This window comes from Sinohyriopsis cumingii, chromosome 5 (genome assembly GCF_028554795.1).
Source record: "Sinohyriopsis cumingii isolate HCF-2022 chromosome 5, ASM2855479v2, whole genome shotgun sequence".
Classification (NCBI taxonomy): Eukaryota; Metazoa; Mollusca; class Bivalvia; order Unionida; family Unionidae; genus Sinohyriopsis; species Sinohyriopsis cumingii.
This window is the reverse complement of record NC_142965.1, coordinates 4,646,489-4,672,349: the sequence shown is the minus strand read 5'-3', so window position 1 is coordinate 4,672,349 and position 25,861 is coordinate 4,646,489. Positions and strand designations below refer to the sequence as shown.

The window sequence follows — 25,861 nt, the reverse complement described above, 5'->3', positions numbered from 1 at the left end:
AGTTGTTTGATTTACCAGGCTTGTTGATCTTGGCGAGGATTCTGGCTGGCTTGTTCCCATGCTAGGAGTGCTACTGGTCTGCTGCTGTTTCATTCTAACATTGGAACCCTTGGTCTCTGAGGTTCCCCATCTGACCTCAGCTTGTGCTGTCTCTGAATGAATTTGGTGGCAGTCATTTGTACATGAAGATGGAGACACTGACATCTCATCTTGATGAAGCGTACTTGAAGGGTTTATGGTTGTAATAGTTTGTGGATATGGCTCTGGTACCCTGGACTGGGTTCTTTCAGATACTACAGGTATAGACGGGGTAGGTATAGAACCACTCCTCAATGTGCTGTTTCCAGTGTGCATGGTATCTGGGATTATTGGAAAATTGGGGTAGGTTGGGTTGCCTCTTAGAAATGGGCAATTGGGTGATATTTGCCTGTGTACTTCATGGGGGTCATCAGTGTTATTCCATCCTTCATGTGCTGCATTACATGCATAACATCTAGCATATGTGCCTTGTCCAGTGTAGTAAAAGCCACTTTGTGCCATCCGTACAGAGATTCCCCAAGCCGAAGACGGAAAGGTGCTGAAGCTCTGAAGCCGAAGCCATTCATAAGACATCCTCTCTTCCAGACTTATTGGTGGACCATTGATTAACCTCTCAAAGCAGGCTTGCAAACTGGATGGTAGACAGAATTCCATGTTTCTACACAGCATTGGGTAGAAGTACCAGGTGGACACCAGCTCTTGCAACAGCTCTGATATGTCATGACACTCTGCATCCTGATAAAAATTTAATTTTTTCCATCTAGATTTGCCTTTTTTGTGGAACTTTCCATCAAATGTAGAAGAATCATTCTGTTTGTCAGTATCATTTAGGCTTGCGGTCATCTTGCATGCAAAGAATGTTCTGACAATAACAGCAAGTTTTTCTTGGGCACATCTACCTAGGTCTGGCACACTCTTGACATTACACTTATCAGTGTTTATAACTTTTTTCATCTTAAACTTCTGGTCTTGATTTTCTTTGTGAACCAATCTACCTCCTCTCATCAATGTTTTTCTCATTAAGTTATCTTGGAACGGTATGAGTGGAACCTTTGGCAGCTGCTGCTTTTTATTGTTCAATGGAACATATTTATCTGTCTTCATTCTTTGACAATCAGAAATGTGTCCTTCTTCTAAACCTTGATATCTCCAGCAATCAACAGGAACTGCATCTGTCATTGCCTCCAATATATCTTTCTCAATAATGTGAACGGCTCTGTTCTTTAAGTCTAAAAACTGACCACAAGATTGCCCAAGCTTGATTTTTGCTGCACATCCTCTTTGTACAACTCTTCCTCTAGAAGAGGGTCTGTATTTCTTTCTCTTCCTTCCTCCATGTTCCATATGCTTTGAGTGCTTTCTCCCTCTAGTGCACTGTGAACTATACTTTTCTTTGCTACGACTGTCAAGCTCAAATTTATGCCTTTCAGAGTTGTGTGGATGCATTAAATCTTTCTCGTCTTCATCACAAGTCAAAGTATCACCACAAAGTTCTTGTTTCTCAATGCTTTCCAGATTAACTACACAGTTTTGGACTGCATGAAATCCATATTTTGACATCTCTTTGGATGTTTCATCCTTGACTTTCTGATTCTCATTTTCAGGTATCATTTTATTTGTGAACAATATTAACTGCTCTGATGTCAAATCCATCATACTGCTGTCCCTATATATGGGACTGGCACCAATGATAACTTGGTTTCTAACAATATTAACTTTTTCAGCTTTCTCTCCAATGATGAACTTCCCACTACCACTTTGAGAATTCTCATCAGGACCAGTTGCCACATGTAACATATTTCCTTTCAATGGATCTTGCAAGAAAATAGCATCCTCCTTATCCTTATCAAGTGAAACAACAGCTGAATCCAAATCATTTTCAACTTTAATAGTAGTATTTTTAGGAGCAGAGACCATTTTGTTTTCATGTGAAGCATGGTATGTACCCACTTCCATCTGTCCACAGCAAACTGTCTCTGTTAACCCTACTTGTATGCATTTATCAGAGAAGCTTTTTTCACTCATATTACTTTCAACATCTTCCGACTGCACTGTGGATTTGTATTTGTCTACAGATGCCAACATATTTTCACAGATACTCAGTTCTTGGCACTGCTGCAAATCTGTATTTTTGAGTTTGTGTTCAATCATTGAATCTCTGCTTAGGCCTTGTAGCTCAATACTGTCAATGCAGTCTTCATTTTCTTTAGGGGAATTGTAAATGTTTTTGTTTTCCACCAAATGATCTGAAACAGGTAAGATCTTCTTTCTAAACAAAGTATGTTTTTTCTGCCCTTCCAAGGCATTTTCTGTATATGAGAAATTCTCAAAAGAACAGGAATGACTTGATTCACTCAGTTGTTTTCGAAGAAATTCATTAGTGTCATCATCATCATCAATGTCAGAGTTCAAGCTGTCAAAGTCTAGGTCATTCCAAAAATACATATGTAAGCCATCTTCATGTGTTTCCAAGAACCCTTTTTCCTTCAGAGTAACTTGATTGGAATCTACCTCCTCATGTTTTGCAGGCCAAGAAACTGACCCTGGTAATAATGATTCTTCCTTGAGACCATTACCCCAGACAGAAGACTTTAAATCTGTTTCTATTCCAAAAGCTTCTTTTTTTGTGGTAGCTGTCATATCTAATTGAAACAAGACTTGCAATTCTTTGTCCTTTATTTGCAATGATGTTTCTGAACTTTTCCATGAAGAATAAGATTTACTGCCACATACCCATTTGGGATTTGTTTCAGACTGGTCCCCTTCTGGTTGCTTTAAAAATGACATAAATACATCATCAGTAATGTTGTATGCAGGAGCTGGCAATTCTGCCCTGACTGGTTCCAACTTCAAGCTTATCTTCTTCTGGTATTCAAACTCTGGGTACTTTCTACTGCTGAAACATTCATCTTCAAACTGATTCCCAAAATAGTCTGTATCTCTGCATGAATCATGAATATCATTTTTCATTGAAAATATCTTTTCGTTTCCTCCCTCAGTGCTGTCTTTATCAAGAACCAATACATCATTGATTTCACTGACTGAGTTTTGATTAAGTGAATTCTGATTAACTGATCCTCTGTCCAATCTTAATGATGCAGTAACAACAAAAAGTAGTAGATATGTGATGACAACTTCAACTGACATCGATGCTACATGGACAAGGTGATGATGATTGTAGCCAGCCCAACTATCGTTTGCATGATCCATATTTCCCGTCAAAACCAATCTGTTTAAATCTTACCTCCCCCAAGACATGAATTTCCAGAAACTGATTCCAACTTGCTTTTGTCCTTCTTCTATGTTCCAGTCATCATACAATTTGATGCTATGGAGCCTGTCATTCATTTCTCTTATATCTATAATCAATTGAAACAAGACTGAAGGGAAGATAGAAACAAATTCATTTTGCTATATGCAAAACTACCCCTACCTTAACTCCATGAAATATGTTATTACAAACATTTTTAATACTGAATAATGTTTTCAAAGCATTTTAAAATTAATTTTAAAATATAGAAATCAGTGTTCTCTTAAGAAGCACATCATGAGGTGGACATTCTGGGCTTTCATGGTTCAAACAGTTAAACTTTAAATCTGCCACACATTGATTTCTAGGGTATCAGCAGTAGTCAAGTTCTAATACCTGGCAAACATAAAACCAAAGAATGGCAACTATTATAAGGAATGATTTTCCTCAGGCATGTCTCTCTTACAGTAAAGGGAACAGCTGTAGCTCAGTTGGCACAGTGTCCAGCTTGTAATCCAAGGATTGTGGGTTCGACACCAACCAGGGCTCAAGTAAATTCTCAATTAGCTCCCTTTTCTCTGCATGATATAGCCAATAATGAGTTAAAAGTGCAGCTATAACCGACAAGCAAACCTCTCTTACACTAGCATAAATTTTACACTATAGCAAACAACACACCTTCTTTAAGCTCTGCATGCCAACTCATGTAAATTCTTAATGGTCAATACAATAGTTTGCTGCTCCTTGACCATCACCTCCATTTTTATGCACCAATTATTTTCTCTAACTGTTGCAATGTCCATCCTTTAATTTAAAATGAAATTGTTAGGGCCAATACAGCAAATCTGTTAAACCTTGAGTTATAAATTCATCCAAGTGAAATTGTTTTCACTTGTCTCATTTTACAGCAACAATCTAGAGTAGACAATACCGATTAATGCATTACCAGCTTGACCCCAAAACAAAGTCCAAATACAAGAAAAAGTCAGTATGGAAATTGAGAAATGAACAATAGTCAAACTTACATTAATTACTGGCTTCCTACCAGTTTTTTCTCAATAATACAAACATTATATTGTTATGTATATCTATGCTTAACTTTTATCCATGATTGTAGATTGTAATTTAAGATAATGGGCATTTGTAAACAGGATGTTTACATGAATAATTTTTGTCCATGATTGTAAGATGTAAATAACATGCTGACATAACTTTTTAGTTCAGAACATTCTAGAAACAGACTTGTTTACAATTTGAAAGGAATTTCCCACTGGAATGACTCACTGCTAGATCAAGTGAAAATATGTATAAATATGGACTTAATAAACAAATAATTTAATCCTGTTTAGATGATAAACAAATAATTCATTTCTGTTTTAAGATCAGTCTGTGGGAATCCTTTACAACTGCTTTGTGAACTGAAATGGATTATTTATGTAAATTAATCATTGCAACTACTAAGTGCTCATTGACTTTGGATAATAAAAAAATATTTGGAATCATTTGGATAAAAAAAATTTTAAACTTTGTATTTAGAGAAATAAATACCTTGTTGATCTTGTTAAACACAATTATACAACATTTTCCTTCAAAGTCATTTTCTTTGCTAGTTGTAATGGTTCTTTCAATACATTACTGGCTACACCATGCCAGGGAAATCTGAGCTAAGTGGCTTTCCCAAATACATACGAATGCAGCTGACCTGAGTATGCCTGGATTTATATATCAAACCCACAACCCTTGGATTACAGTTATATAATTTTAGCTGAATTCAAATCATGGATAATCATCAACCTAATGTGACTGAAGACTTTTGTATCTTTTGCTGCCACAGGGTGTGACTTATTTTTCTTCAGAGAAATAGTTACTTCAGACTCATATCAGCTTTATGTTTTACTCCCTCTATTTCATGTGAATTTTCCTTTAAATCTTCCTTATTACCTTCTGAAAATAATGCAGTAAATTTATTTTATCCACATAGTTATAATCACCTCACTAGAAAACTACTTCTAAGTCATCATAGCATACATTTTGTTGTTTAAATACAAACACTAACAACTCCTTAACAAGTGTAATTGCTTAACTTTAAACATATTACTGCACAATCAATAAATAAGAGTCCCTTGAAGGTGCAGTACTTAAAGAATTTCCAGGAATTCAAAATAAGACCATTTCTTTTTTTCAGCTGCTGAGTGCTGAAACTATCTCAGATAATCATCAGTGATACAGTTTTCAAAAATTAGCCACTGTGGCAGCTGTAAGATTGGCACCATTTTCTTTTAGGACCATCTAAACATCATAATGAACCTTCTGGTGAAAACCCCATGCCAATATGACTTTTTGATCAGGAGTAATGATAACAAGGCTTCCAATATGGCTGCCATGGTTGCCATAATGAATGTCAGATCCACACTGCTTTCATCTCAGACTACCTAGACATTATAGAAAGTCTTTTGGCAAAAACTGCATGCTGACATGACCATGCATTCAGGAGGAGTAAAATATCAATATTTTCAAGATGGCTGATCAGGAGGCCATACTGGAATGTAAATAAAACCAATTTTATTTCAGGACCAACCAGACATCATAAGATTTAATCTTCTGCTAAAAACCCTATTTTGGTATGTCTTTTCATTTAGATTTTCAAGATGGTCTGCATAAATAACTATTATCATACTTTTTATCCACTGAAAAGTATCGTAAAAATAAAAGAAAAGTTTTTCAAAAATTTATGGTTATGGAATACCATGCTCATGGACATGTACACTCTGGTTCAAAAGAAGTACTTATTATGATAATTTTTATTCCATTGAAAAGTATCATAAAAAAATGTAGTACCGGTAACCTGAATTCCCATCAAACAAAAGATAGTGTCTTTGCATGCAGAATACAAAAAGCTAATTTGAAATAATTATATTTATTTTGAGAAATACATTCATAACCTAAATTCTATGTAATATTTTAAAGTGTAATCATGCAAAGTTTAGACATTTTAGTTTTATATGGTAGAAATAAACAATGATACCAATCTTTATCTTCTAACTCACCATAATACAAAATTCCATTTCCTTCTAAAAGTTCTATAAGTTAGTATTTTATTCCTTCTTTTCATTTCTTTTACTAATCATCTAAGCAACATTATTTATTGTAAATCGGAGTCATAATTGATTATGAATTTATTTCTGCATGATGTTACAACTGAAATTACGATTAGAAAATATATCAATTTAAATTAATGTTGACGGAAAACCTATTTTCAAAACTAAGAAAGCTTATCCAGGAATTATCTTCACTAACAAAATGATTCATATATCAAATGCCTTTCTGAAATCTTGTTTTAAACACAGCTTTCCAATCTATTTTTTGTAACACAAGGATTATACCATATCTGTTTTTGAAAGCTGTTCAACTGAATTAAAAGGTTCTTCAATTCTCAAATTTTAGACAGGTATTATGAGTTGTAATATTCCCAAGTTACCTGAAAATTCTACATTAAGACAGCAAACTCGTTACATCTCTAACTAAATTCATGTTCTATACAATATTTTGTACAAGAATGTGTTGTTTTATAGCAAAGATCAAAAATGTGACAAGGGATCAGACATGTTTAAAAAAAGAGTCTGTGTAGGTACAGTAGAGGATAGGGATATAGCTTGAAAATGCTCGCAAAACTGTGTTACCTGTAGGCATACTTTTAATCTTCATTTGATTGGTCAGGTATTATATCCCTTATAAGCAGCAATGACATTTGATCAAGTTCAAAAACCAATTCATAAATAATCATGAGTTATTTGTGCATTTGTATATGCTTCTTACATGTTTTATGCATTTCAGCATTAAAATGACCATGTAGTGCCAACAAAAGATTTAGTTCCAAAAATGAATAAATGAATTGCCCAAAAATGTACAAAGATAAAAGCACCACTACAGTGGCCTAGTGGTTAGAGCGTCTGCCTCAGATGTGGGAGGTCAAGGGTTCGAACCCTGGCTGAGTCGTACCAAAGACTTATAAAAATTGTGCAACAGTTGCCTCGCTAAGTGCTCAGCATCAAGAGGTTAGTATTAGGACTGGTCAGCCTGGTGTCAGAATAATGTGATGGGTGGGACATCCTGCTACATGTTTGCGGCATGATGCCCCAGTGCTAGACATCACTATAAACTGCCACACTGCAGACATAGCGATATGACAGAAAAAATGTTAAAGCTACTTTAAAAATCCAAATCACACACACACATGAAGACAAAGCCTTCCAAATAAATGCTTCTTATGTGGAGACAGCATGGCACTGAATTAAAGGCTAAAAGAGCATAACTAATTTTAGAAATATATCTTCATCATCAATATTTAACATACAACCAATTTACTAATTTGAATTGCAAAGACATTGCTCTTAATTCATATATTGATTTAAAACATGAATTTTATCCATCAAGAGATATGATTTTCCAAAGCCCAAGGTATTATTCATATGAGTAGTTTCCACTCATTAAATCTCTCAGTATAATTATGGGGGTAAATGTGAGTTCAAGAAATGCTCAATCATAGTGTTTATTAATTCGATTAATTTTTTTAAGAGACTATTTGTGACCACATGTGACTTTCAAAAGCCTGCTAAAGAGTCCATTTATTGGAATTTATAGTGTAATTGTACAGAAATGGCATTATTCAACAAGTTCTGATAAGAGGAGATTATGCTTTAATAATAATAATAATAATAATAATGCTTTATGTATAGAGGATGACCCATTAGTCAAGGACTATTCTCCCTTGAGGCCCTCTTAAGGAGAGTATAACAATGCACATTATATGAAGATAGCAATAATTACTGTTTATTTTAACATGTTTAGTATTAAAATACTAAATTCCATTATCTATTAGAAGCACATACACGCTCATATCTCTTCTTAAATACTCTAATATTTGCAGCAGATTTTACATGTAGTGGAAGCTTTCTCCACAGAACTGTACCAGAGTATTGGAATTTCTTTTTATATTGCTCTGTTTTTGGTTTTGGTGCTAGAAGGTTTCCATGTGATATTGATCTCAACTGGTATTGTGTTGAAAAAGGCCTGAATAAGTCCTGAAGATACTCTGGTGCTGTTACATGTAGACATTTATATAAAAGAACTGCCTTGTGAAAATCTATCCTGTCATATATTGTGAACCATTTGAGTTCTGTAAATAATGCTTTTGAGAAATGAACAATAGATACATCTAATATTACACATGCTGCTCGTTTCTGAAGTTTATAAATCCTGTCAAGCTCAGATTTAGCACAGTTTCCCCATACATTTGAACAATAATCCATTGCTGGAAGAATAAATGACTTTTAATATAGATTTTGAGTTTCCATAGGTAAATATTTCTTGATTCTGCTGAGTTGGGCAATTTTGGATGACAGTGTTTTACAAAGCTTATCAATAGGGTCATTCCATAATAAATTATTATCTATGGTAACACCTACAAGCTTTTCATGTTTGACATTTTCTAATGGATGATTATTTATTGCAAGAAATAGTTCTGGGTTCCCAGACTTGTGTAGCCTTTGTGATGTCCCCAAAATCATTCATTTTGTTTTACCTTCATTAATTACCATCCTATTTTGTTGTGCCCAGTTTTGGACTCTAATAAGGTTTGAGTTTAATCTCATTTGGATAACTTCAGTATCAGAATATGATGTATACAAGGTTGCATCATCTGCAAACAAATCTGTATTTGTGGATTCATTATTAGATTGATATAGATAAGGAAGAGGAGAGGGCCCAAAACTGAGCCTTGAGGGCCCCCTGAATGAATAGTGTGAGTTTGAGAGCTAATATTGACAATGCTTACTTGCTGAGAACTTTGATTTAGGTATGATCTAAACCAGTTTAAAGAATTGTTGAACCTGTAACAGTTCAACTTTTGCAGCGGAATTTCATGATCAACAAGATCAAAGGCTTTCTTGAAGTCAAGGAAAATAATCCCAGTCATATGTCCATTATCCGTTTCCTTCAGCCAACGATCAATTAATTTGGTAAGTTCTGTTTGGCATGAGTGGTACTTTCTAAATCCTGATTGCGCTTTATGAAATAGAGAGTATGTTTCAAAAAATGTATAGACCTGAATGGCTACATGCTTTTCAAATAATTTTGAAAATACAGGTAGAATTGATATTGGTCTGTAATTCCCTGGATCCTCTTTTTCTCCTTTCTTAAAGGTAGGTGTAACCTTTGTACATTTGAGTGTTTCTGGAAAATTACCACTCATTATACTTAAGTTTATGATATGCGTTAATGACTTCGTTATTACTGGTGCAGCAGTTTTAAGAATTCATGGACCAATCCAATGCAGAGGGTTTATTAGTATTCACCTTAATTAGCACATCAAAAACATCAGCTTCACAAACATTATCTATTGAAAAATGATTATCATCAGGAATTTTAGCTCTTATAAATAACAGAAGATCATCAAGATCAATTGGTGTGTTAGTCTGGTTCTGAATACTGTTACATCTTGTACAGATGTTGCTTTATCATCATTTTGCTTAAGTCTAGGGGGAAGACAACTGTTCCTGGGTGGGTTCAGATCTTTTAGATGCTTCCACAATGTCTTGGTACTCTTACTTTGACCATCTTATATCATGTGTAAATAATTAATTAAAAGCATACTGATCTCCACTATATTTTTTGAGGTCATATAACACAATAATTGCCATAAATCTAGTGGGAAACAGTATTTATTAAGTTACATTAACAAAAGTCTAAAAACTTCAAATTACCTTTTCTCTTTAAAGAATAAGAAAAGTGTGAAAAGGACAGTATTTCTGAAAATGCAAATACAGTAAAACCTGTCTTGAGAGACCACTGCTATGAGAGACCGCCTGTCTTGAGAGACCAGGTTCTCCATGTACAGATTTAGAGATTATATAGTGTTATAACCTGTTATGAGAGACCACCTGTCATGAGAGACCATTATGTTTTGGCAGAAGGGGTGGTCTTTCAAGACAGGTTCCACTGTACCTTCAAAATGATATATAACAACAGTTTATACATGTGGATTTGTTTTGTCATAAATGTATGTAGCTTGCCAACAGTGGAAAACAAAAATCATTAGCATTTTAAAAAATGCTCAGAACCTCAAATTACCTCCTCTCTTAAGAATTTAAATCGATTCTTAAAACGAAGTATTTTTGAAAATGTCTCATTAATGCTTCAAAACAAGCGTCAAAATACAAGACTGGAAAAGAGATAAAACTTGCACTAGTTATAATGTACTGCACTAGTGCATACATATTTCTGTTTCGTATATTCTGAAAATAAAAACAAAACGATTACATTTTGTTACAGCTATGGGCAAATTTGACAATATTATGTGCATGCAAATGTAAATTCATAGGAAATGCTTATTATCACAGCAAATAACTGGCACCACGTCTAATCCATGTAGGTAACAGAGACTAAATTATCACCATCAGTGGCAGAAAAAGAAACAGCATATGTATGCAGTTTTTATACAACTTCACATGAAAGTTATATTCATGGACCTATACACCACTATACTTCTGGCCGAGTGGTCTAAAGTGCTCTCCGTTACGGATCACTGCCATCTCACCTCTGTCTGTGTGGGTTCGAGTCTCGGATTCGGCCAATGTGGATATGTGAGAAAGCTTGCCAGTAGCTTCTCGTGGGTCGGTGGTTCTTTCCGAGGTTTTCCCAAGGTTCTTCCTCCACCATTAATACTGGCTGCCATGTATAGCCTATCATGTGCTGAAAAATGGCGTTAAACCCCAAAACAACAACAACCACTATACTTCACACGTATAGCACGAAGGTCAAAGATCCATGGAAAAAGTAAAATTTTAAATACCAAACTTTCTTAAACTGTCAATGCTAATAAAATCTACACAGTTTTGGGGTTATGATCAAGACTGAGTTTCCTCACCCTTTCCATCCCATTTTAGATCATTTGATATTTATGTTGTGGTGTGGGTGTAAATATGAATACATCTAAAATAGGCTGGGACAAGTCAGAAGTAACTCAGACAATAGTCAATACCAGCTACTGATTTTAAAAACAAAAATGATCAAGGATATAAAACATCCACAAAACGTAGACATTTCATTCATTAGTTTATAATTTCTAACCCGAATGTTGCCAGATGGTCCCTAACACTGATAACTTGCTGGTGTTTCAAACCAAACAGGACTTGTTTTAGTAATACGGTTACCATATTTACATGGGTGAGTCTATATTATTTTCAGGCAAAAGATGTGATGTCATTCAACATCTTCAATAAGCTTTAAATAATTTCTTAAGTTTAAGAGTTACATTTCTTTATACAAATAAATACAAGATATCTTCCTATTTATTTGTTGACTTATTTTTAGAAATATAAAAACTACACATTGCAAATATAGAATGCAGCCTACACAGTTTTCATCAGAAAAGGACAATGACTCAGCAGTCTGTCTGGCTGCTTACATCAACAGCTCCATCTGGATTGAAAGGCCAATAACCTGACAGTGTAGAATGCTATAGTTTAAGATACACCTATACAGTGTTGCACAAAGGGTCCAAAGGGCTGGGGGCACTATGTCTCCCACCCTACACAAAGGGTCCAAAGGGCAGGGGACACTGTGTCTCCCACCTTACACAAAGGGTCCAAAGGGCATGGGACACTGTGTCTCCCACCCTAAAAAAGGTTCCAAAGGGCAAGGGGCACTGTCTCCCACCTTACACAATGGGTCTAAAGGGCAGGGGACACTGTCTCCCACCTTACTAATTTCGGGGACACAAACTATTTTAGAGTGAGAAAGGAAAGTAAATTGTACATAATGCACTAGTAGTGCTATAAAAATATGATAATCTGATCTGTTTCAACAGTATTGCCATCCTAAATTTGTGGTATGCACTCTACAATTGTCCTTGAACACTTGCATCAATGCAAGAAAAGTTGTATTGTGTACTCTTTTAGCTCACGAAAACATTAACATATCTGAATATTTGGTTAAGCGTAAATAAGCTGCAATATTGAATTTTCTGTTCTGATCTTTCTCTAATCATATGCCGGGATTTATTTTAATAAACACCTCTGCTTTCTGAATCACATGTGTTTCCAAATTAACAAATCAAAAATTAAATCATGAATTCTATATTTGCATAAATTTATTCTCTTTTGTCGTTATTTCAGTCTCAAAATTAAAGCTCCCTGGTCATAGGGTGACCTTATCCTCGGTAAAGTACCATACACTATAAGTATAACGGTTGTCAAAGTACGTTGCAACTCGAATGAGTACTATAAACCTCGAATGTTTTCAATGCCTGATACATTGTTTTCCAAAATTAATATTCATTGCCATCTTATACTTTTTATCACCTTTCTCACTGTTGGCAATTTCTAGCGTCAACAGAGCACGAAAATCATTACAAAAGAAATTAAAACTGAAATCGCAACCTATTCGAAAGAGAGCTTTTTATACAATTTGGCATTCGTATGCTCAGTCAGCTATTTCTGAGAGACAAAATTATGCCTCGAATATACCTGCATGTCGACGAAGAATTTTACGGAGGAAAAAAAATCATACATTTTGTTGGCCGGAAATTTCTCCATAAAATGAAACCGAATCTATTTCGATCACCTCGGCTATTTCTGTTATTCAGGTGCAAGGAAAGCTTTTATGTAAACATTTATTGCTGCATTCACCTGTCTAGTATTTTAAAAAATCATTAAAAAAATACACAGCTGAGGTCAAAAGGACCATATTTTGGTATAGCTATATTAAAACAAAGCATATGAATATTATTTACTTGACGAGGTAAGTCAATGATAGTTCATAGCAAAAGAAGTTGATGCACCCCAACTCCAAATTTATGTCCGCATCTCTCACGTTCGAAGGTCATTTTTGACATAATATTATGCTCACAGTGCAAACACAATCCCTTGTCATAGGTGATAATTCTGAAAACATTGTGTACCAGCAGGTGTTGGTAAACTGGCAGCCGTAGCTGCAAATCTGCACAGAGGCTGCTTAGACCGTATGATCGTTCTTCACTGACACAGAGTAGCAGAGGCGTTCGGCCGCTCCCTGAGCGACCGAGTAGTTACGATGTCGTAGCCTCAAGAAATCTACTACATAAGTATAATCATGTTTGAAAGAACTCTGGCTAATTTTAAATTTATTAAGACCGTACAATATAAAATGAATTGGCATGGTTACATTAACTTCACTGTGTCCACCATGACAGATAACGCGATACTCTCGCCGTGACCCTTTTCTATATAAGGCTTGCCAGACCATATTTCGATATTCTACGCTATGTTATTATCAATCAAGTGGTGAATAATGGCTTCTTGGTGGAATTTCAAAGTTGCCGATAAACCGTATTTACTCTTAATGCACAGAATTTCTTACTCAAACCGCGCCAAATTTTTACTACGATTTGTTTACGTTTCCAAATAAGGCCTCAATGTCATTATATGGCAGTAGTATATAGGGACGATTCAGCGACAATGGGACTTATCATTAAAAACACCCCTGGGACTGTTTAGCGACTATGTAAATTTAACATTAACCACCCTGGGACTGTTTAGCGACTATGTAAATTTTACATGGACGAAAAACCCTGGGACTGTTTAGCGACAAGGGAAATTAACATGGGAAATAGATTTTGGGACTGTTGAGCGACAAGGGGAATTGAACATGGGAATATGGGACTGTATAGCGTCAAAGGAATTTAAACAGGGTGGGACTGTATAGCGACAAGGGAAATTGAACATGGGATTTTATTTTACTTTTTTAAAAAAAAAACGAAAAAAAAAGGGGGTAGGCAATTGAAAGTCAATCTCTTTTCGAGACCTATGAGTGGCCCTGAAAAGGGCCTTTGGGTTTATGTTAATGTATCCATTAACATAAAGGGCACCGCATTGGTCTTCTTCTTGTCCTTAGGCTGCGTCTCACTGTAGGACCGTAAATCAGGACTCTTTTGAGGCATCCTTGTCTTTCTACGTAGATCCTACTTATCCACAGACTGGTGCCTGTCCTGTGGACAACTGTCCACTTGGATCGGACATACATGGGTATGTGCGTCCGGAACATCATTGAAGACACAAGCGTAGAAGATTGCACATCGGTCCACATCTTGAGGCACCGAGAACAGGTGAATCAATGCAGTCAACTGCGCTTATTTATAGGTAGAGGTAGGATTGAAACGGATTGAGTTTGTTGACCAATTCAAACACGCGTTACAAAATTCAGTCAGCCCGCATCCAATCCGAAGAGAGCAGTCTGTGACGTCACGTGGTCTATATAGATTCGCTAGCGCCTGTGTGCAGTCAATCTATGCGACAGTGATTCAACATGGCGGAAACTCAGAAGACGATCCATTGGGGTGCACCAGCAGTGGAGACCGCCCAAGGGAACCCGGACTTACTTTCAGAAGAGGTAAATTGGGATTTTGTGGATTTTCTTACCTCGCAAGAATTTGTTCCGGAACCTTCGTCACCTTCATTACCGCAATTGGAGAATTTTAGACAGAGACAGAAAGAAGAATTGGAGAAATTTATACAACGACAAAAGGAAGCGGAACAAGCTTTTCTCCTACAGCAACAGCAGCAAGAAGAAGAGGTAAGAAAAAAACAAGAAGAAGAAGAAGTAGCAGCAAAGAAACAAGAGGGTGAAAATCAAACGGTCACGGTACTGTTGGACATTTTAGCGGAGTTAAGAAGTCTGAACCAAATGTATCAGACTTCTTTATTACGACCAAAGAGAATACGACCTTCCCGAGCTAAACACGTCAACCCTGTGACTAAGCCTACCGTACCACCCTTAGTGATTTCAACCAAATCATCATCAACAGTACGCAGTTGAGAAGTAGGCCTTGGCCGTGGCAAAGGCTTAAGGCAGTTAAAGTTGATTGCTTAAACTCACCCCTACACCAAAACCCAAAGGCCCTTTTCAGGGCCACCCACTTCTCTCGAAAAGAGATAGACTTTCAATTGCCAATAACTCAAAAATCAACAAAAAAAAAAAACATTTTACCCCTATAGTACGTGTATACGAGTGCGTGAGTGTAGCTTCTTATTTTAAAATCAAAGCTCAAAGACACTTACCTTATATAATTAATTTATTCTTTTATCAATAGTTACAATCCAATTCACAATTCGCAACAGAGCACTTTAAAAAGTTCTTACACTCCTTCTGTCTCATTGTTTAGTCTCTCTGTTTTTTAAATTTCTTCACCGTCACAGTCTTTTCCTCCTCTTCCTCTTCACTTTCTTCCCTTCTTCTTTTCTTCTCCTGTTTCTTTTTCTTTACCTGGCTGCTTTCTTCCTCTGAAGAATCCCTCTCTTCTTCTGACTCCTCTTGTTTCTTTTTTGGGCAATCTGGAGACCAATGTCCTTTTTCTTGACAATAATAACAGGTATCTTGACTTTTGTCTGTTTTAAACCCTGTTTTTCTTTTTTGACGGTCTGGACACTCTGAAGACCAATGCCCTTTCTTCTGACAGATATAGCAAGTATCTTCACTTTTATCTCGAAAGGAAGGAGAATAGTTCGTCGGCTGGTCTGAAAAAATTTTTTTAATGACCCCTCGCAAAGCTCTGATGAAACATTCGATTTGGCTAGTCTCTTTCACCATTGTGCTCAGTTAGAGAGTGAAATGAATAGCGAAAGGACAAGACACACCCTTTTATATACGCTGGTTTGCTATGACTATAAATTAGTCTATGGTGAAACCATCCTATTCATTCGAGAAGAAAGAAGAAGAAAGTAAGAGGCAGAAACGTGATCTATCGCCTCGTACCAGGGCTGAAGTCTTGGCACAAATTCATGCCAGTGATTCTGAAGAGGACATGAGTGAACCAGAATCCGAACCCTCTAAACAAAGTTCACCACCCTTAGTCAACCCTGAAAAGTACTATTTCATTCGAGAGACGGAAAAGCGCTCCTCTAGAAAATTTAGAACCACGGCTTACAAATACACAGTGAAGTTTAAAGATTTCAAGGCTGAAGTACCGTTAGAGAAAGCAGAAGGGTTCATCACCGGGGTGTGGGATTCTTTGCCCACCTCACTCAAGCGACAATGTCAACCCAAAGAAGACGATCGCTTGAGACTTTCCATACAACACGACGGTTTGAAATCCCCTGTTTGGATCGAGTTTAGCAGACCCGCAGAACTAACTGCTTCCAAAGTCATGGACAACATTCAACACGTGCAACAACCTAATGACCAGTTTGACATCACCGATGGAAAAGCCACACTGGACATGACCCACGTCTCTCCTCCTCAAGGGACCAGACAAAGCAATAAGGTGTTACTGGTGAGTGACCTTCGCAGCACCAAAAAGAGTCTCGTCCAAATTCACAGTTCTCAAGACCAGATGTGTTTAGCCCGAGCCATCGTGGTGGGACGAACCTATGCCAACAAGAACGACACGGTAGAATGGAAAAGAACCTGGAAAACTATTCGACAATCGGACCGAGCCAAACAACGAAACGAAGCAGAACTCCTGTTGCAACAAGCTGACCTATCCAAAGACACACACTGCGGCATTCCTGAAATGCAAAAATTGCAAGATGTCCTAGCTCCACGCTACACCTTGAAAGTGTACCCTCAAGAAGTGCGTGGGCCTCTGTTGTTTCGAGGCCAAGACTTTAAGGACGGAAAATACATTCATGTCTATTATCACGATGAACATTTCGATACTATTACCAGTATCACTGCATTCCTGGGATACGGTTATTACTGTGAGAAATGTGACCATGGTTATAATAATCGAGAGCAACACAAACATTGCGGATTGAAATGCTCAGGATGTTTGGCCTCTCCACCCTGTCTGAGCGAACGACAAGAAAGAGTACATTGTCCTGCTTGTCTGCGCACGTTTGTCAGCCCTGCCTGTTACCAACAACATCTGAAGACGCAAGGTTCACAGCAGAAATGTGCTTGTCAACTCCTGAGATTGTGCCCTACCTGTGGACAAGGCCTATGTACCAATACTGTCAAGGCACACGTATGTCGAGGAAATAAAAAATGTCACATTTGTCATCACATCGTGGACTTGGAACACCAGTGCTACGTGCAAAAATACCAACCCCCACCAGATAAAGAGGATGGTCACAAGAAGAAAGGCAATTTCATCTTTTTCGATTTCGAATGCATGCAAGAGACCGGCATTCACATTCCTAATTTCTGCGTGGCTCATCGAGCGTGCGAGAAGTGCATTCAAGAACCTATCTTCAGTCATTGCCCTCACTGCAGTAAGATTCCTGGAGGACGTGAAAAAATCTTTCGAGGACCGAACACGCTAGCCGATTTCGCTCGATGGGTCTTAGACCCCATCGGCAAGACGTGGAGCCAAGAGGACATCGAACGTTACGGAGATTGTCATCGTCATGCCACAGTGATGGCTCACAATTTCTCCGGATACCAGGGACAGTTTCTTCTCAGATACTATACGGAACATGGCACCGAACGTCCTAAAGTTACTTTGAACGGAGCCAAAATCATTTTCATGCAAGTGGGACAAGTACAGTTTAAAGATTCGATGAGCTATTTGGCCATGCCTTTGAGTCGAATGCCTAAAACGTTTGGAATGACAGAAATGGCTAAAGGTTATTTTCCTCACTTTTTCAATACGGAAGCCAATCAGCATGCCGTTCTACCCCATTTGCCTGAGGCTCACTATTACGACCCCGACAACATGCGTACCGAACAACGAGAAGCTTTCTACGCCTGGTACCAGGCTCACGCCTCGGACCCTTTCGACTTTCAGGAAGAAATGTTAAAGTATTGTCGTTCCGACGTGGACATTTTACGACGTTGCTGTGGAAAATTTCGAGAACTGTTCATGGAACACGGAGATGTCGATCCTTTGAAAGAAGCTTGCACCATTGCCAAAGCGTGTTTCTTAGTGTACAGGCAACGATTCATGCCTGAAAACACCGTGGCTGTCATCAGTCCTCAAACGAGCAACTATGTGAAACGTCAATACTCGGTCAAAGCCCTACGCTGGTTACATTACTTGTGCGACAAGGAAGATAAATGGATTCAGCATGCCCGCAACGGAGGAGGCGAAAAGACCATCGGAACCCATTTCTCTCAATGGCTGGGACTTAGAAAACCCCAAGATCGTGTATGAGTTTAACGGTTGCTTATTTCACGGATGTCCCGTCTGTTACCCTGACCGCGACACTAAAAATCAGTTTTTACAACGAATCATGGAAGACTTGTACCAGGTCACTTGTCAGCGACGCTTGAAGTTAGAACAGGAAGGATACCAAGTGGTGGAAATGTGGGAACACGAGTACGATCACCGTTTGAAAACCGATCCCGAGTTTAAACGCCTCGTACAAAGTTACCAGTGGGTGGACCCCCTGAACCCAAGGAATAGTTTGTACGGAGGTAGAACCAATCCCACCTGTTTGCTGTACCAAGCCGACGAAGAGAAAGGAGAAGAAATCAAATACTTGGACGTGTCTTCGCTGTATCCTTACGTGTGCAAATATTGTCACTTTTCTGCAGGACACTCGCAACTGCTGACGGAACACATCGACCTGAAAAACATTCGACAATACGAAGGTCTGATCAAGTGCAAAGTCTTGCCTCTCACGGACTTGTACCATCCCGTGCTACCTCACAATTGCCAAGGCAAACTGATGTTTCCTTTGTGCCGTACTTGTGCCGAAACGTGCAACCAAGTTCAGCCTTGTCAGCACACCCAGGAAGAACGGGCCTTGACGGGGACGTGGGTTAGCGTGGAATTGTTCAAAGCTCTGGACATGGGATATCAACTGTTAGAAGTGTACGAAATTTGCCACTTTCCCAAGACACAACAATACCACAAGGTTGACCCAAGTCAGAAAGGCATTTTCGCCGACTACGTGGATGCCTTTTTGAAACTGAAGCAAGAGGTCAGCGGCTATCCGTCCTGGTGACACACTCCCGAAGACCAAATAAAATTCAAAGAGAAATACCGGGAACAAGAAGGCATCACTTTAGACCACATCGAGAAAAACGAAGGCAGGCGATCGTTTGCCAAAGTGATGTTAAATTGCTTGTGGGGTAAAATGGCACAACGTCCGTGTTTACCCAAGACGGAGTATTTGACCGAATCTTCCCGCTACTTTCAGATGATTCACGACAAAACCAAATTCATGAAACACGTGGACGTCGTTCGCGAGGATTTGATCTTGGTCAATTACGAAGAAGATCTGGACTTTGTACAAGACGACCCCTTTGGAAATGTCATCATTGCGGCTTACGTGACAGCCCATGCTCGCTTAAAATTGTACGAAGCTTTAGAACTGTTAGGAGAACGCGTCCTGTACTTTGACACGGACAGTTGCATTTACATCCATCACCCGAGTCAACAGCACCCTGACATCGAAGGAGACCGTTTAGGAGCCTGGACAGACGAGCATCCCGACGACAAGATTCTAAGTTTCGTCGGTGGCGGTCCCAAAAATTACGGCTACCAATACCGGGACCCACAAGGAGAAGTGCACACGACGTACAAAGTGAAAGGATTGACTCTGAATTATCGTACCAGTCGTGTGGTCAACTTTGGGGTATTGAAAGAAGCCTTGCAATCCGGAGAGGATGAACACTTTAAAGTGACCACCTATCAACCGAACAAGATTGTACGTTTACCCACTCACCGCATCGTCAGTCGACCTTTGGAAAAAGTCTATCAAATCGTGTACCAGAAGCGAGTGCGACTTCCCAATCATTTCACTTTACCGTATGGACACGTCGGTATTGGTCTGTATATAAAAAGGAACTCTAGGCAAGATCGATAGTTCATTGTGACTACCAAGACCAAGCGAACAAGATGAATACTTTGAAAGAGACATCGTTCCAGTTTGGGGATTGTAAAAACGTTGTATCTTCCTCTAGTGTGACTAATATTGGACGGATAAGACCCAGGCATTGCGACGGAAAATGTCCGGAAGGAAACTGCGATTGTCCATGTGGTTACCATTGTAATTGCGTAACAGAGTTTGCAGACGAGTGCGATTGTGAGCCTTGCGATGGGTACGATGCTGTACGTTGTGACCTTAGCGATGCCGTAAAGCATCATGGGAACTTTGTTCTCACTACCCCTATCATGGAAAGTGATGCTGTGCGTGTCAAACCTGAGGGATGCGAAAGCGATGCCGCTCGTCCTCTTGGACATTTTACTGGGTTTCGTTTTAAAGGTGGATGTTCACCTTCACGTCTACCCCCCTACGGATGTCATCCAGCTCTGAGCAAACTCCTGTCCATGTCACCCAACCCTCATCGAAACGAACCTGTGAAAGACGAATATTCGTTTCCTGTGCGTTTGTCGGAATACTGCGACTTTGAAAATCGTCTTCAATCGTTCAGAGGAAAATGACCTAAGTATCTGGGAGGACCGACCCCCGAAGAATTAGCCAGAGCCGGATTGTTCTACTTGGGCGAAGGAGATAAAGTCAAGTGCTTCAGTTGCGGTGTGTCACTTCACCACTGGGAACCGCAAGATTCGGCCTACGTAGAACATGCTCGATGGTCACCGAATTGTCATTACTTACCCTTAGTGGGACCGAGACATTAAAGTAACTTACCATGTCGTTGACGAAGAAGAAACCAGTTTGGCTAGGAGTCAAATGTTGGACATCACCGAGACCAGTATTTCGACTTCATTTCAAAAACGATTTTGAATCATTACCTAAAGAACTGCAAGAGAAGATTCACAAGGAAGTTTGGCAGGGGTTTGCCAGAGTGAAATCTCAATGGGTGACTGTAGAACTTTTGTGCCGAGAAATTCACAAGAGGAAAGTGAAAAAAGTCAACCAGTGTGTTAGATTTCTTTGGGTCAAGTGTGCATTCGTCCTATTGTATTACTCTAGACCGTTTACATCAAAAGAGTTCAGTGACATTCTTGGACGTTACCCTGACTGGCAGTGGTCAGAAATTACTTACTATGTGGATTACTTTTGCTCTAGGAGAAGATTGTGAATTGTACGGACTGACCTATTCATTGATACTTTGCTAGAGAACATTCGTGCTTTGCCTGTGGAGTTGAGAGAACGCATTTACCGAGAACTGATCAAAATACAAGTGAAACGCAAACGCAAAGTTATTCATCCGTTTTTAAATTATGCTCTGTTCCAAGTATAAGAAGTCTGATTATGAGTGGATATTACATCAGCCACAAAGGTAAACGAGGTTATTGGTCACCACCCAAGGTTTCCAAAAACAGTGTATATACTTATGGATACTTTACAAGAGAACATTTTGTGCTTGCCTGTGGAGTTGAGAGAACGCATTTACCGAGAGCTGGTCAAAATACAAGTCAAACGTCAAGAACATTTGCATCCGTTACGTCACCAGATCTTTAACCACTGGTACCTGAATGGTATAAAAGAACTGATTCGTCAGAAATTGTTTCAGTGGTCAGACATTGTTCAAAATTTTGAGGTCGCCAATGATCGACATGTTCATAATTTTGGTTACTTCGAGATTCACCTAGTGCAATGCATTGAGGAAGACAAGTTAAAGGATTACAAACGTATTTTACGTGGAATCTACTTAGAGGAAAAGGAAACTCCTAAACGAACTCTGACGTTTCGATTACAGTATGCAAGATTTAGATTCCCTACTGGAGAACGAAGATGTCTGGCAAGAAAGTACGTGTATTTCATCCAAACAAAAAGAGAATATAAAAACAGGCTGCCATGCCACGACTTATGTCACATGTAATTGAACAGATTCCGTGGAAGGAACTCAACGACCATATTCAAACCGTGGATCATTACCATCGATTATTACAAGAACTATATCCATTCAATTTGGGTCGACAAGTGGTGTGTGTCTTAATGACTTGTTTTCTGGGATTTCGTTTACCAGCCGATTCCTTGTGGACTCTTTACGATCAGTACTTACCACCTCAATGGCCTTAAATGGTCACGAAAGACTCCTTTTGCTCAAAGCTTTGCGTTTTCATCTGGATACTTCTCGACCTCTACGGGAAAAAAAGATTCGTCAACTTTTAGCTACCGAAGACGTGTATGACGATGTGTGTGTAGCTTGTGACTTACATCCCCATTGGACAGATGTCCGTGACTGGAAAAAAGGGGGTTTTGAGGCTTGGACCCAAGAAGTGGCCCAGTATGCACGAGAGTTGTTCAAGGAAAAAAGTTACTTTTCAACCCGTGTTAGTGACGGTGCCAGAAGAACCCGTAACCAAGGACAGGACTGTTGTGGACAGGCCTGAAAGACCCTTTCGGGAGGACACTTGTGTGACCTTACCCCCTATAAAACTGGTCAGAACATTACCCAAAACATGTTGTACAGACACTTGTGTTTATTCTACGTTGATGGTTATCATGTGCCTTTTATCATTGTACTTAAGCCTTTGGCTTTTATGTATTTTTGTCTTTCGTGTTCATGTTTAAAACATTCAATAAACGTGTCCTGAAAAATCTATATAAACTCTTGTCTGGTTTGTTTTCGTGTCACAAGTGACATTCCTAACACTATGGCTACCTCTGCTGTCTCTGCTCCCTCATCCTCCACTGTCAAAGTCATCCACGAACACTTAGATCGTGCCAGTTGGGAGGCTTTGTATCTTCGTCATCCCTTTAACATGCTCATTGCTGGACCTAGCGGTTCAGGCAAAACCGAATTCGTCAAACGTTTGATCGAACATAAACATCATTTGATCGATCGACCACCTCAACGCATCGTGTGGTGTTACAAAGAGTGGCAATCGGCGTACAGCCTCTTGCAAGAAAGTCAAGGTGATTCCATCGTGTTTGTGGAAGGCATTCCTAAAGAAGACGACGGCATAGTCTCTGACTCCCGTCAAACCCATTTGGTCATTTTTGACGACATGTTAGGAGAAGACGAAGAAGAAATTAAACTGTAGTTCACGCGCAAAGGGCATCATCGTAATGCCAGTGTCGCTTACATCACTCAAAATTTGTTTCAACAAAGTAAAGCCCATCGCACCCTCAGCCTCAATGCGCATTACGTGGTCTTGTTTAAAAGCCCTCGAGATAAATCGCAAGTGCAAGTCTTAGCCAAACAGTTAGGGACGCCTTGGTTGACTCAGGCGTACGACGATGCCACTCAAACTCCACACGCCTATTTACTCGTCGATTTGAAACCTACGACCCCCGAGGATTTGCGATTTCGTACCCACTTGTTTCACCACTGGTGCCAAGACGGAGGGCCTGTCCTGTACACGTCTCCGTCCTCTACTTAATTTCATTCCACAAAAAAAATCTATAAAAACCTCAGACCCTTTTCGTCTGTCTCACACAGTTTGAACATGACGTCCCTTCAGTCGCATCTTCCCGTCAAATTGATTCGTGCCTTGTATGGCATCAGTCGAGAAAAAAATCCACAATCACGAGCTCGTGTCTTAGAAGCTAGTCTCAAAGAAGTCTTACGATGGTTCACGGTGACAGCACGTCAATTTCTCCAAGGGATCATTCAGATTCCTCATCAAACCAAACGCTTTTTTAATCGAAACAAAGTCGCTTTGACCCAACTGGCCGATCCCCGCATCGACACTCAAACCAAAAAACAAATCATTTTGAAACCTGGAGGGAGCGGTACTCTGGGAGGGGTCATCATTCGCTCTCTCTTAAGATGGGATCCTAATGCCCCCAAACTTCTCCCCAAGAAAAAAGTTAAACGAAGCTCCAAGAAGAAGAAAAAGACCAGGTCCCCAAGGAGAACTTCTCCAGTGGCGGGACCCTCCTCTTACCAGACACCACCCCGGAAAAAGAAAACAAGCCACCAGAAAAAGAAACAGAGAAAAAATCCCCAGAAAAAGAAAAGTCCACAAAAAACTGGTCGCAAGAGAGGCATATCGGCCAGGACGCAACCTTACACTCGCAAACGACGACCTGTCACGGCGGTGACTGCGTCTCCGGCAGCCTCACGTTCATCCACTTCTCCGTTGATGACACCAAGAAGTGAAGAGTACTTGGAGACGTTGACCACACCAAGGACTTCTCCGTTGATGACCCCAAGAACTTCCCCAGTGGCAGGACCCTCCAATTTAGTGGCAGTGGCTGCTGCTCACAAAGTAACTTCTCCCAAAATCAAAGTCCAAGAAAGATCGGGCGGTTACAAAGTTTACTGGATTTGTCCAAGCAAGAACTGGCTCGATTTAGTCCCTTGCGTACCCTTGCACTACGTGTCATGCATGTCCTCAAATTGATGCGACGTAAAGACAATCAGTGGCGAAGCGTTCCAGTATAAAAAGGCCTGTGCCCAAGTCGGGGTATCAGTGTTTTTGGTGCTGAAGACTCAAAGATGTCACCCTCCAGAAAACATCCCTCTTCTAAACAGCCTCAAGGAAAGAAAAGAAAAGGACTGCCTCCTCGTTTAGTCAAACATGGGGACATGTTATCTGTCCTGTCCAAAGCTTCTCCACCTCTACGAAAAAAACTCATTCAATCAGCCTCCAAAGAGGTCATCGATACCGTGTGCAAATGCTGTTTGAACGTCTTGAAAGGTACGATCCCTTTGTCCAAACACCAGAAACAATGCTTAGGCAAACATCGTCACGTTCTTCGCCAAATGGTTCAAAAGAAAATTCCCCTTTGTCAAAAGAAGAAGATGTTGGTCCAACGTGGAGGCATTTTACCCCTCTTGTTAGGCCCCTTACTGAAAGGAGTCTTGGGAACCATGTCAGGAGGACTGATGGGAGCAAGATAAAAAGGCCCTCTGAAGTCCCAAGATCTCAGAATCGACCCCTGACAACCCCATGGAAGGACGAAAACTAGCTTTAGTGCCTTACAAACGATGGATGGAATACCATCGTTGGCAAGAACAACGCACCCCGCATTTACATCCCAATCCCCATTTGAGCGAGATGTCCCAGTTACAACACGAATTGCAGTCCTTGATGGATCGCCAAGATTTGTCCGAAACAGAAAAATCGCAAAAGTACGGTCAACTCTTGCAACGACTGCAACTCTTTCACCAGAAAGCTTTAGACGAAACAGCTCTACCCACTCTGAAAGATTTTAAGACCTTGATGAAAAGTCCAGCACCATCATCACTACCACCACCACCACCACCACTACTACCATTCCCAGGGGTCACCAGAGATGCTACCCCACGAAGACCTGAGGAAGAAGAGATGCGAGAAGTGTTTCAAACACCGTCAGCAGCTCCCATTTCAAGTAAGGTTGCAGCATCCTTGTTGACCCCGTCCCCCACACCCCAACGAGAAGAAATGAAAGCTTGGGTTAAAAAGATGATGTCCACTCCTAATTCGACAGAAGTGAAAAAGAAAGAAGGGAAGCCAGAAGTGAAAAAAGAAAAGAAGACCAAAGCCATTCCATTGTCACCTCCACCACCACCACTACCTTCCACTTCTACTCCCGTAGCCCATCGGACACGTAAATCCGTTTCTAAACCACCCTTTCGTCCCACCCAAAGTAGCATCACCGAAGAGTGGGTGACTTATTAACACACAAACAAACACAAAAAATGGAAAAAGTCTTAGCCAGCATTTACTACGATCCCTCCCATCCTGCAGGTTACGCAGGAGTTCAAAAATTGTATCGTGCTGCCAAAACTCGACTGAAAAGTCTCCGTTTA

The 25,861-nt window shown here is 39.6% G+C and overlaps 2 protein-coding genes across 5 annotated transcripts in view; one reads left to right on the top strand and one right to left on the bottom strand.

The window, feature by feature from the left end:
- The window catches only part of LOC149798558 (uncharacterized), a 75,389-nt gene that overhangs the window by 14,195 nt on the left and 35,333 nt on the right, over positions 1–25,861 (top strand). The window lies entirely within an intron of this gene.
- LOC149798559 (uncharacterized) overlaps positions 1–25,861 on the bottom strand; it is an 84,013-nt gene that overhangs the window by 49,994 nt on the left and 8,158 nt on the right. For 3 of the 4 annotated variants that reach the window (XM_089957372.1, XM_089957371.1, XM_089957369.1), the window contains exon 2: positions 16–3,398. In XM_089957372.1, the coding sequence (XP_089813498.1) occupies positions 16–3,249 (3,234 nt within the window). In that variant the 5' untranslated portion in view covers positions 3,250–3,398. Of the gene's footprint in view, positions 1–15; positions 3,399–12,813; positions 12,893–25,861 lie in introns of those variants that run through there. The other variant, XM_089957370.1, reaches the window with a different exon arrangement.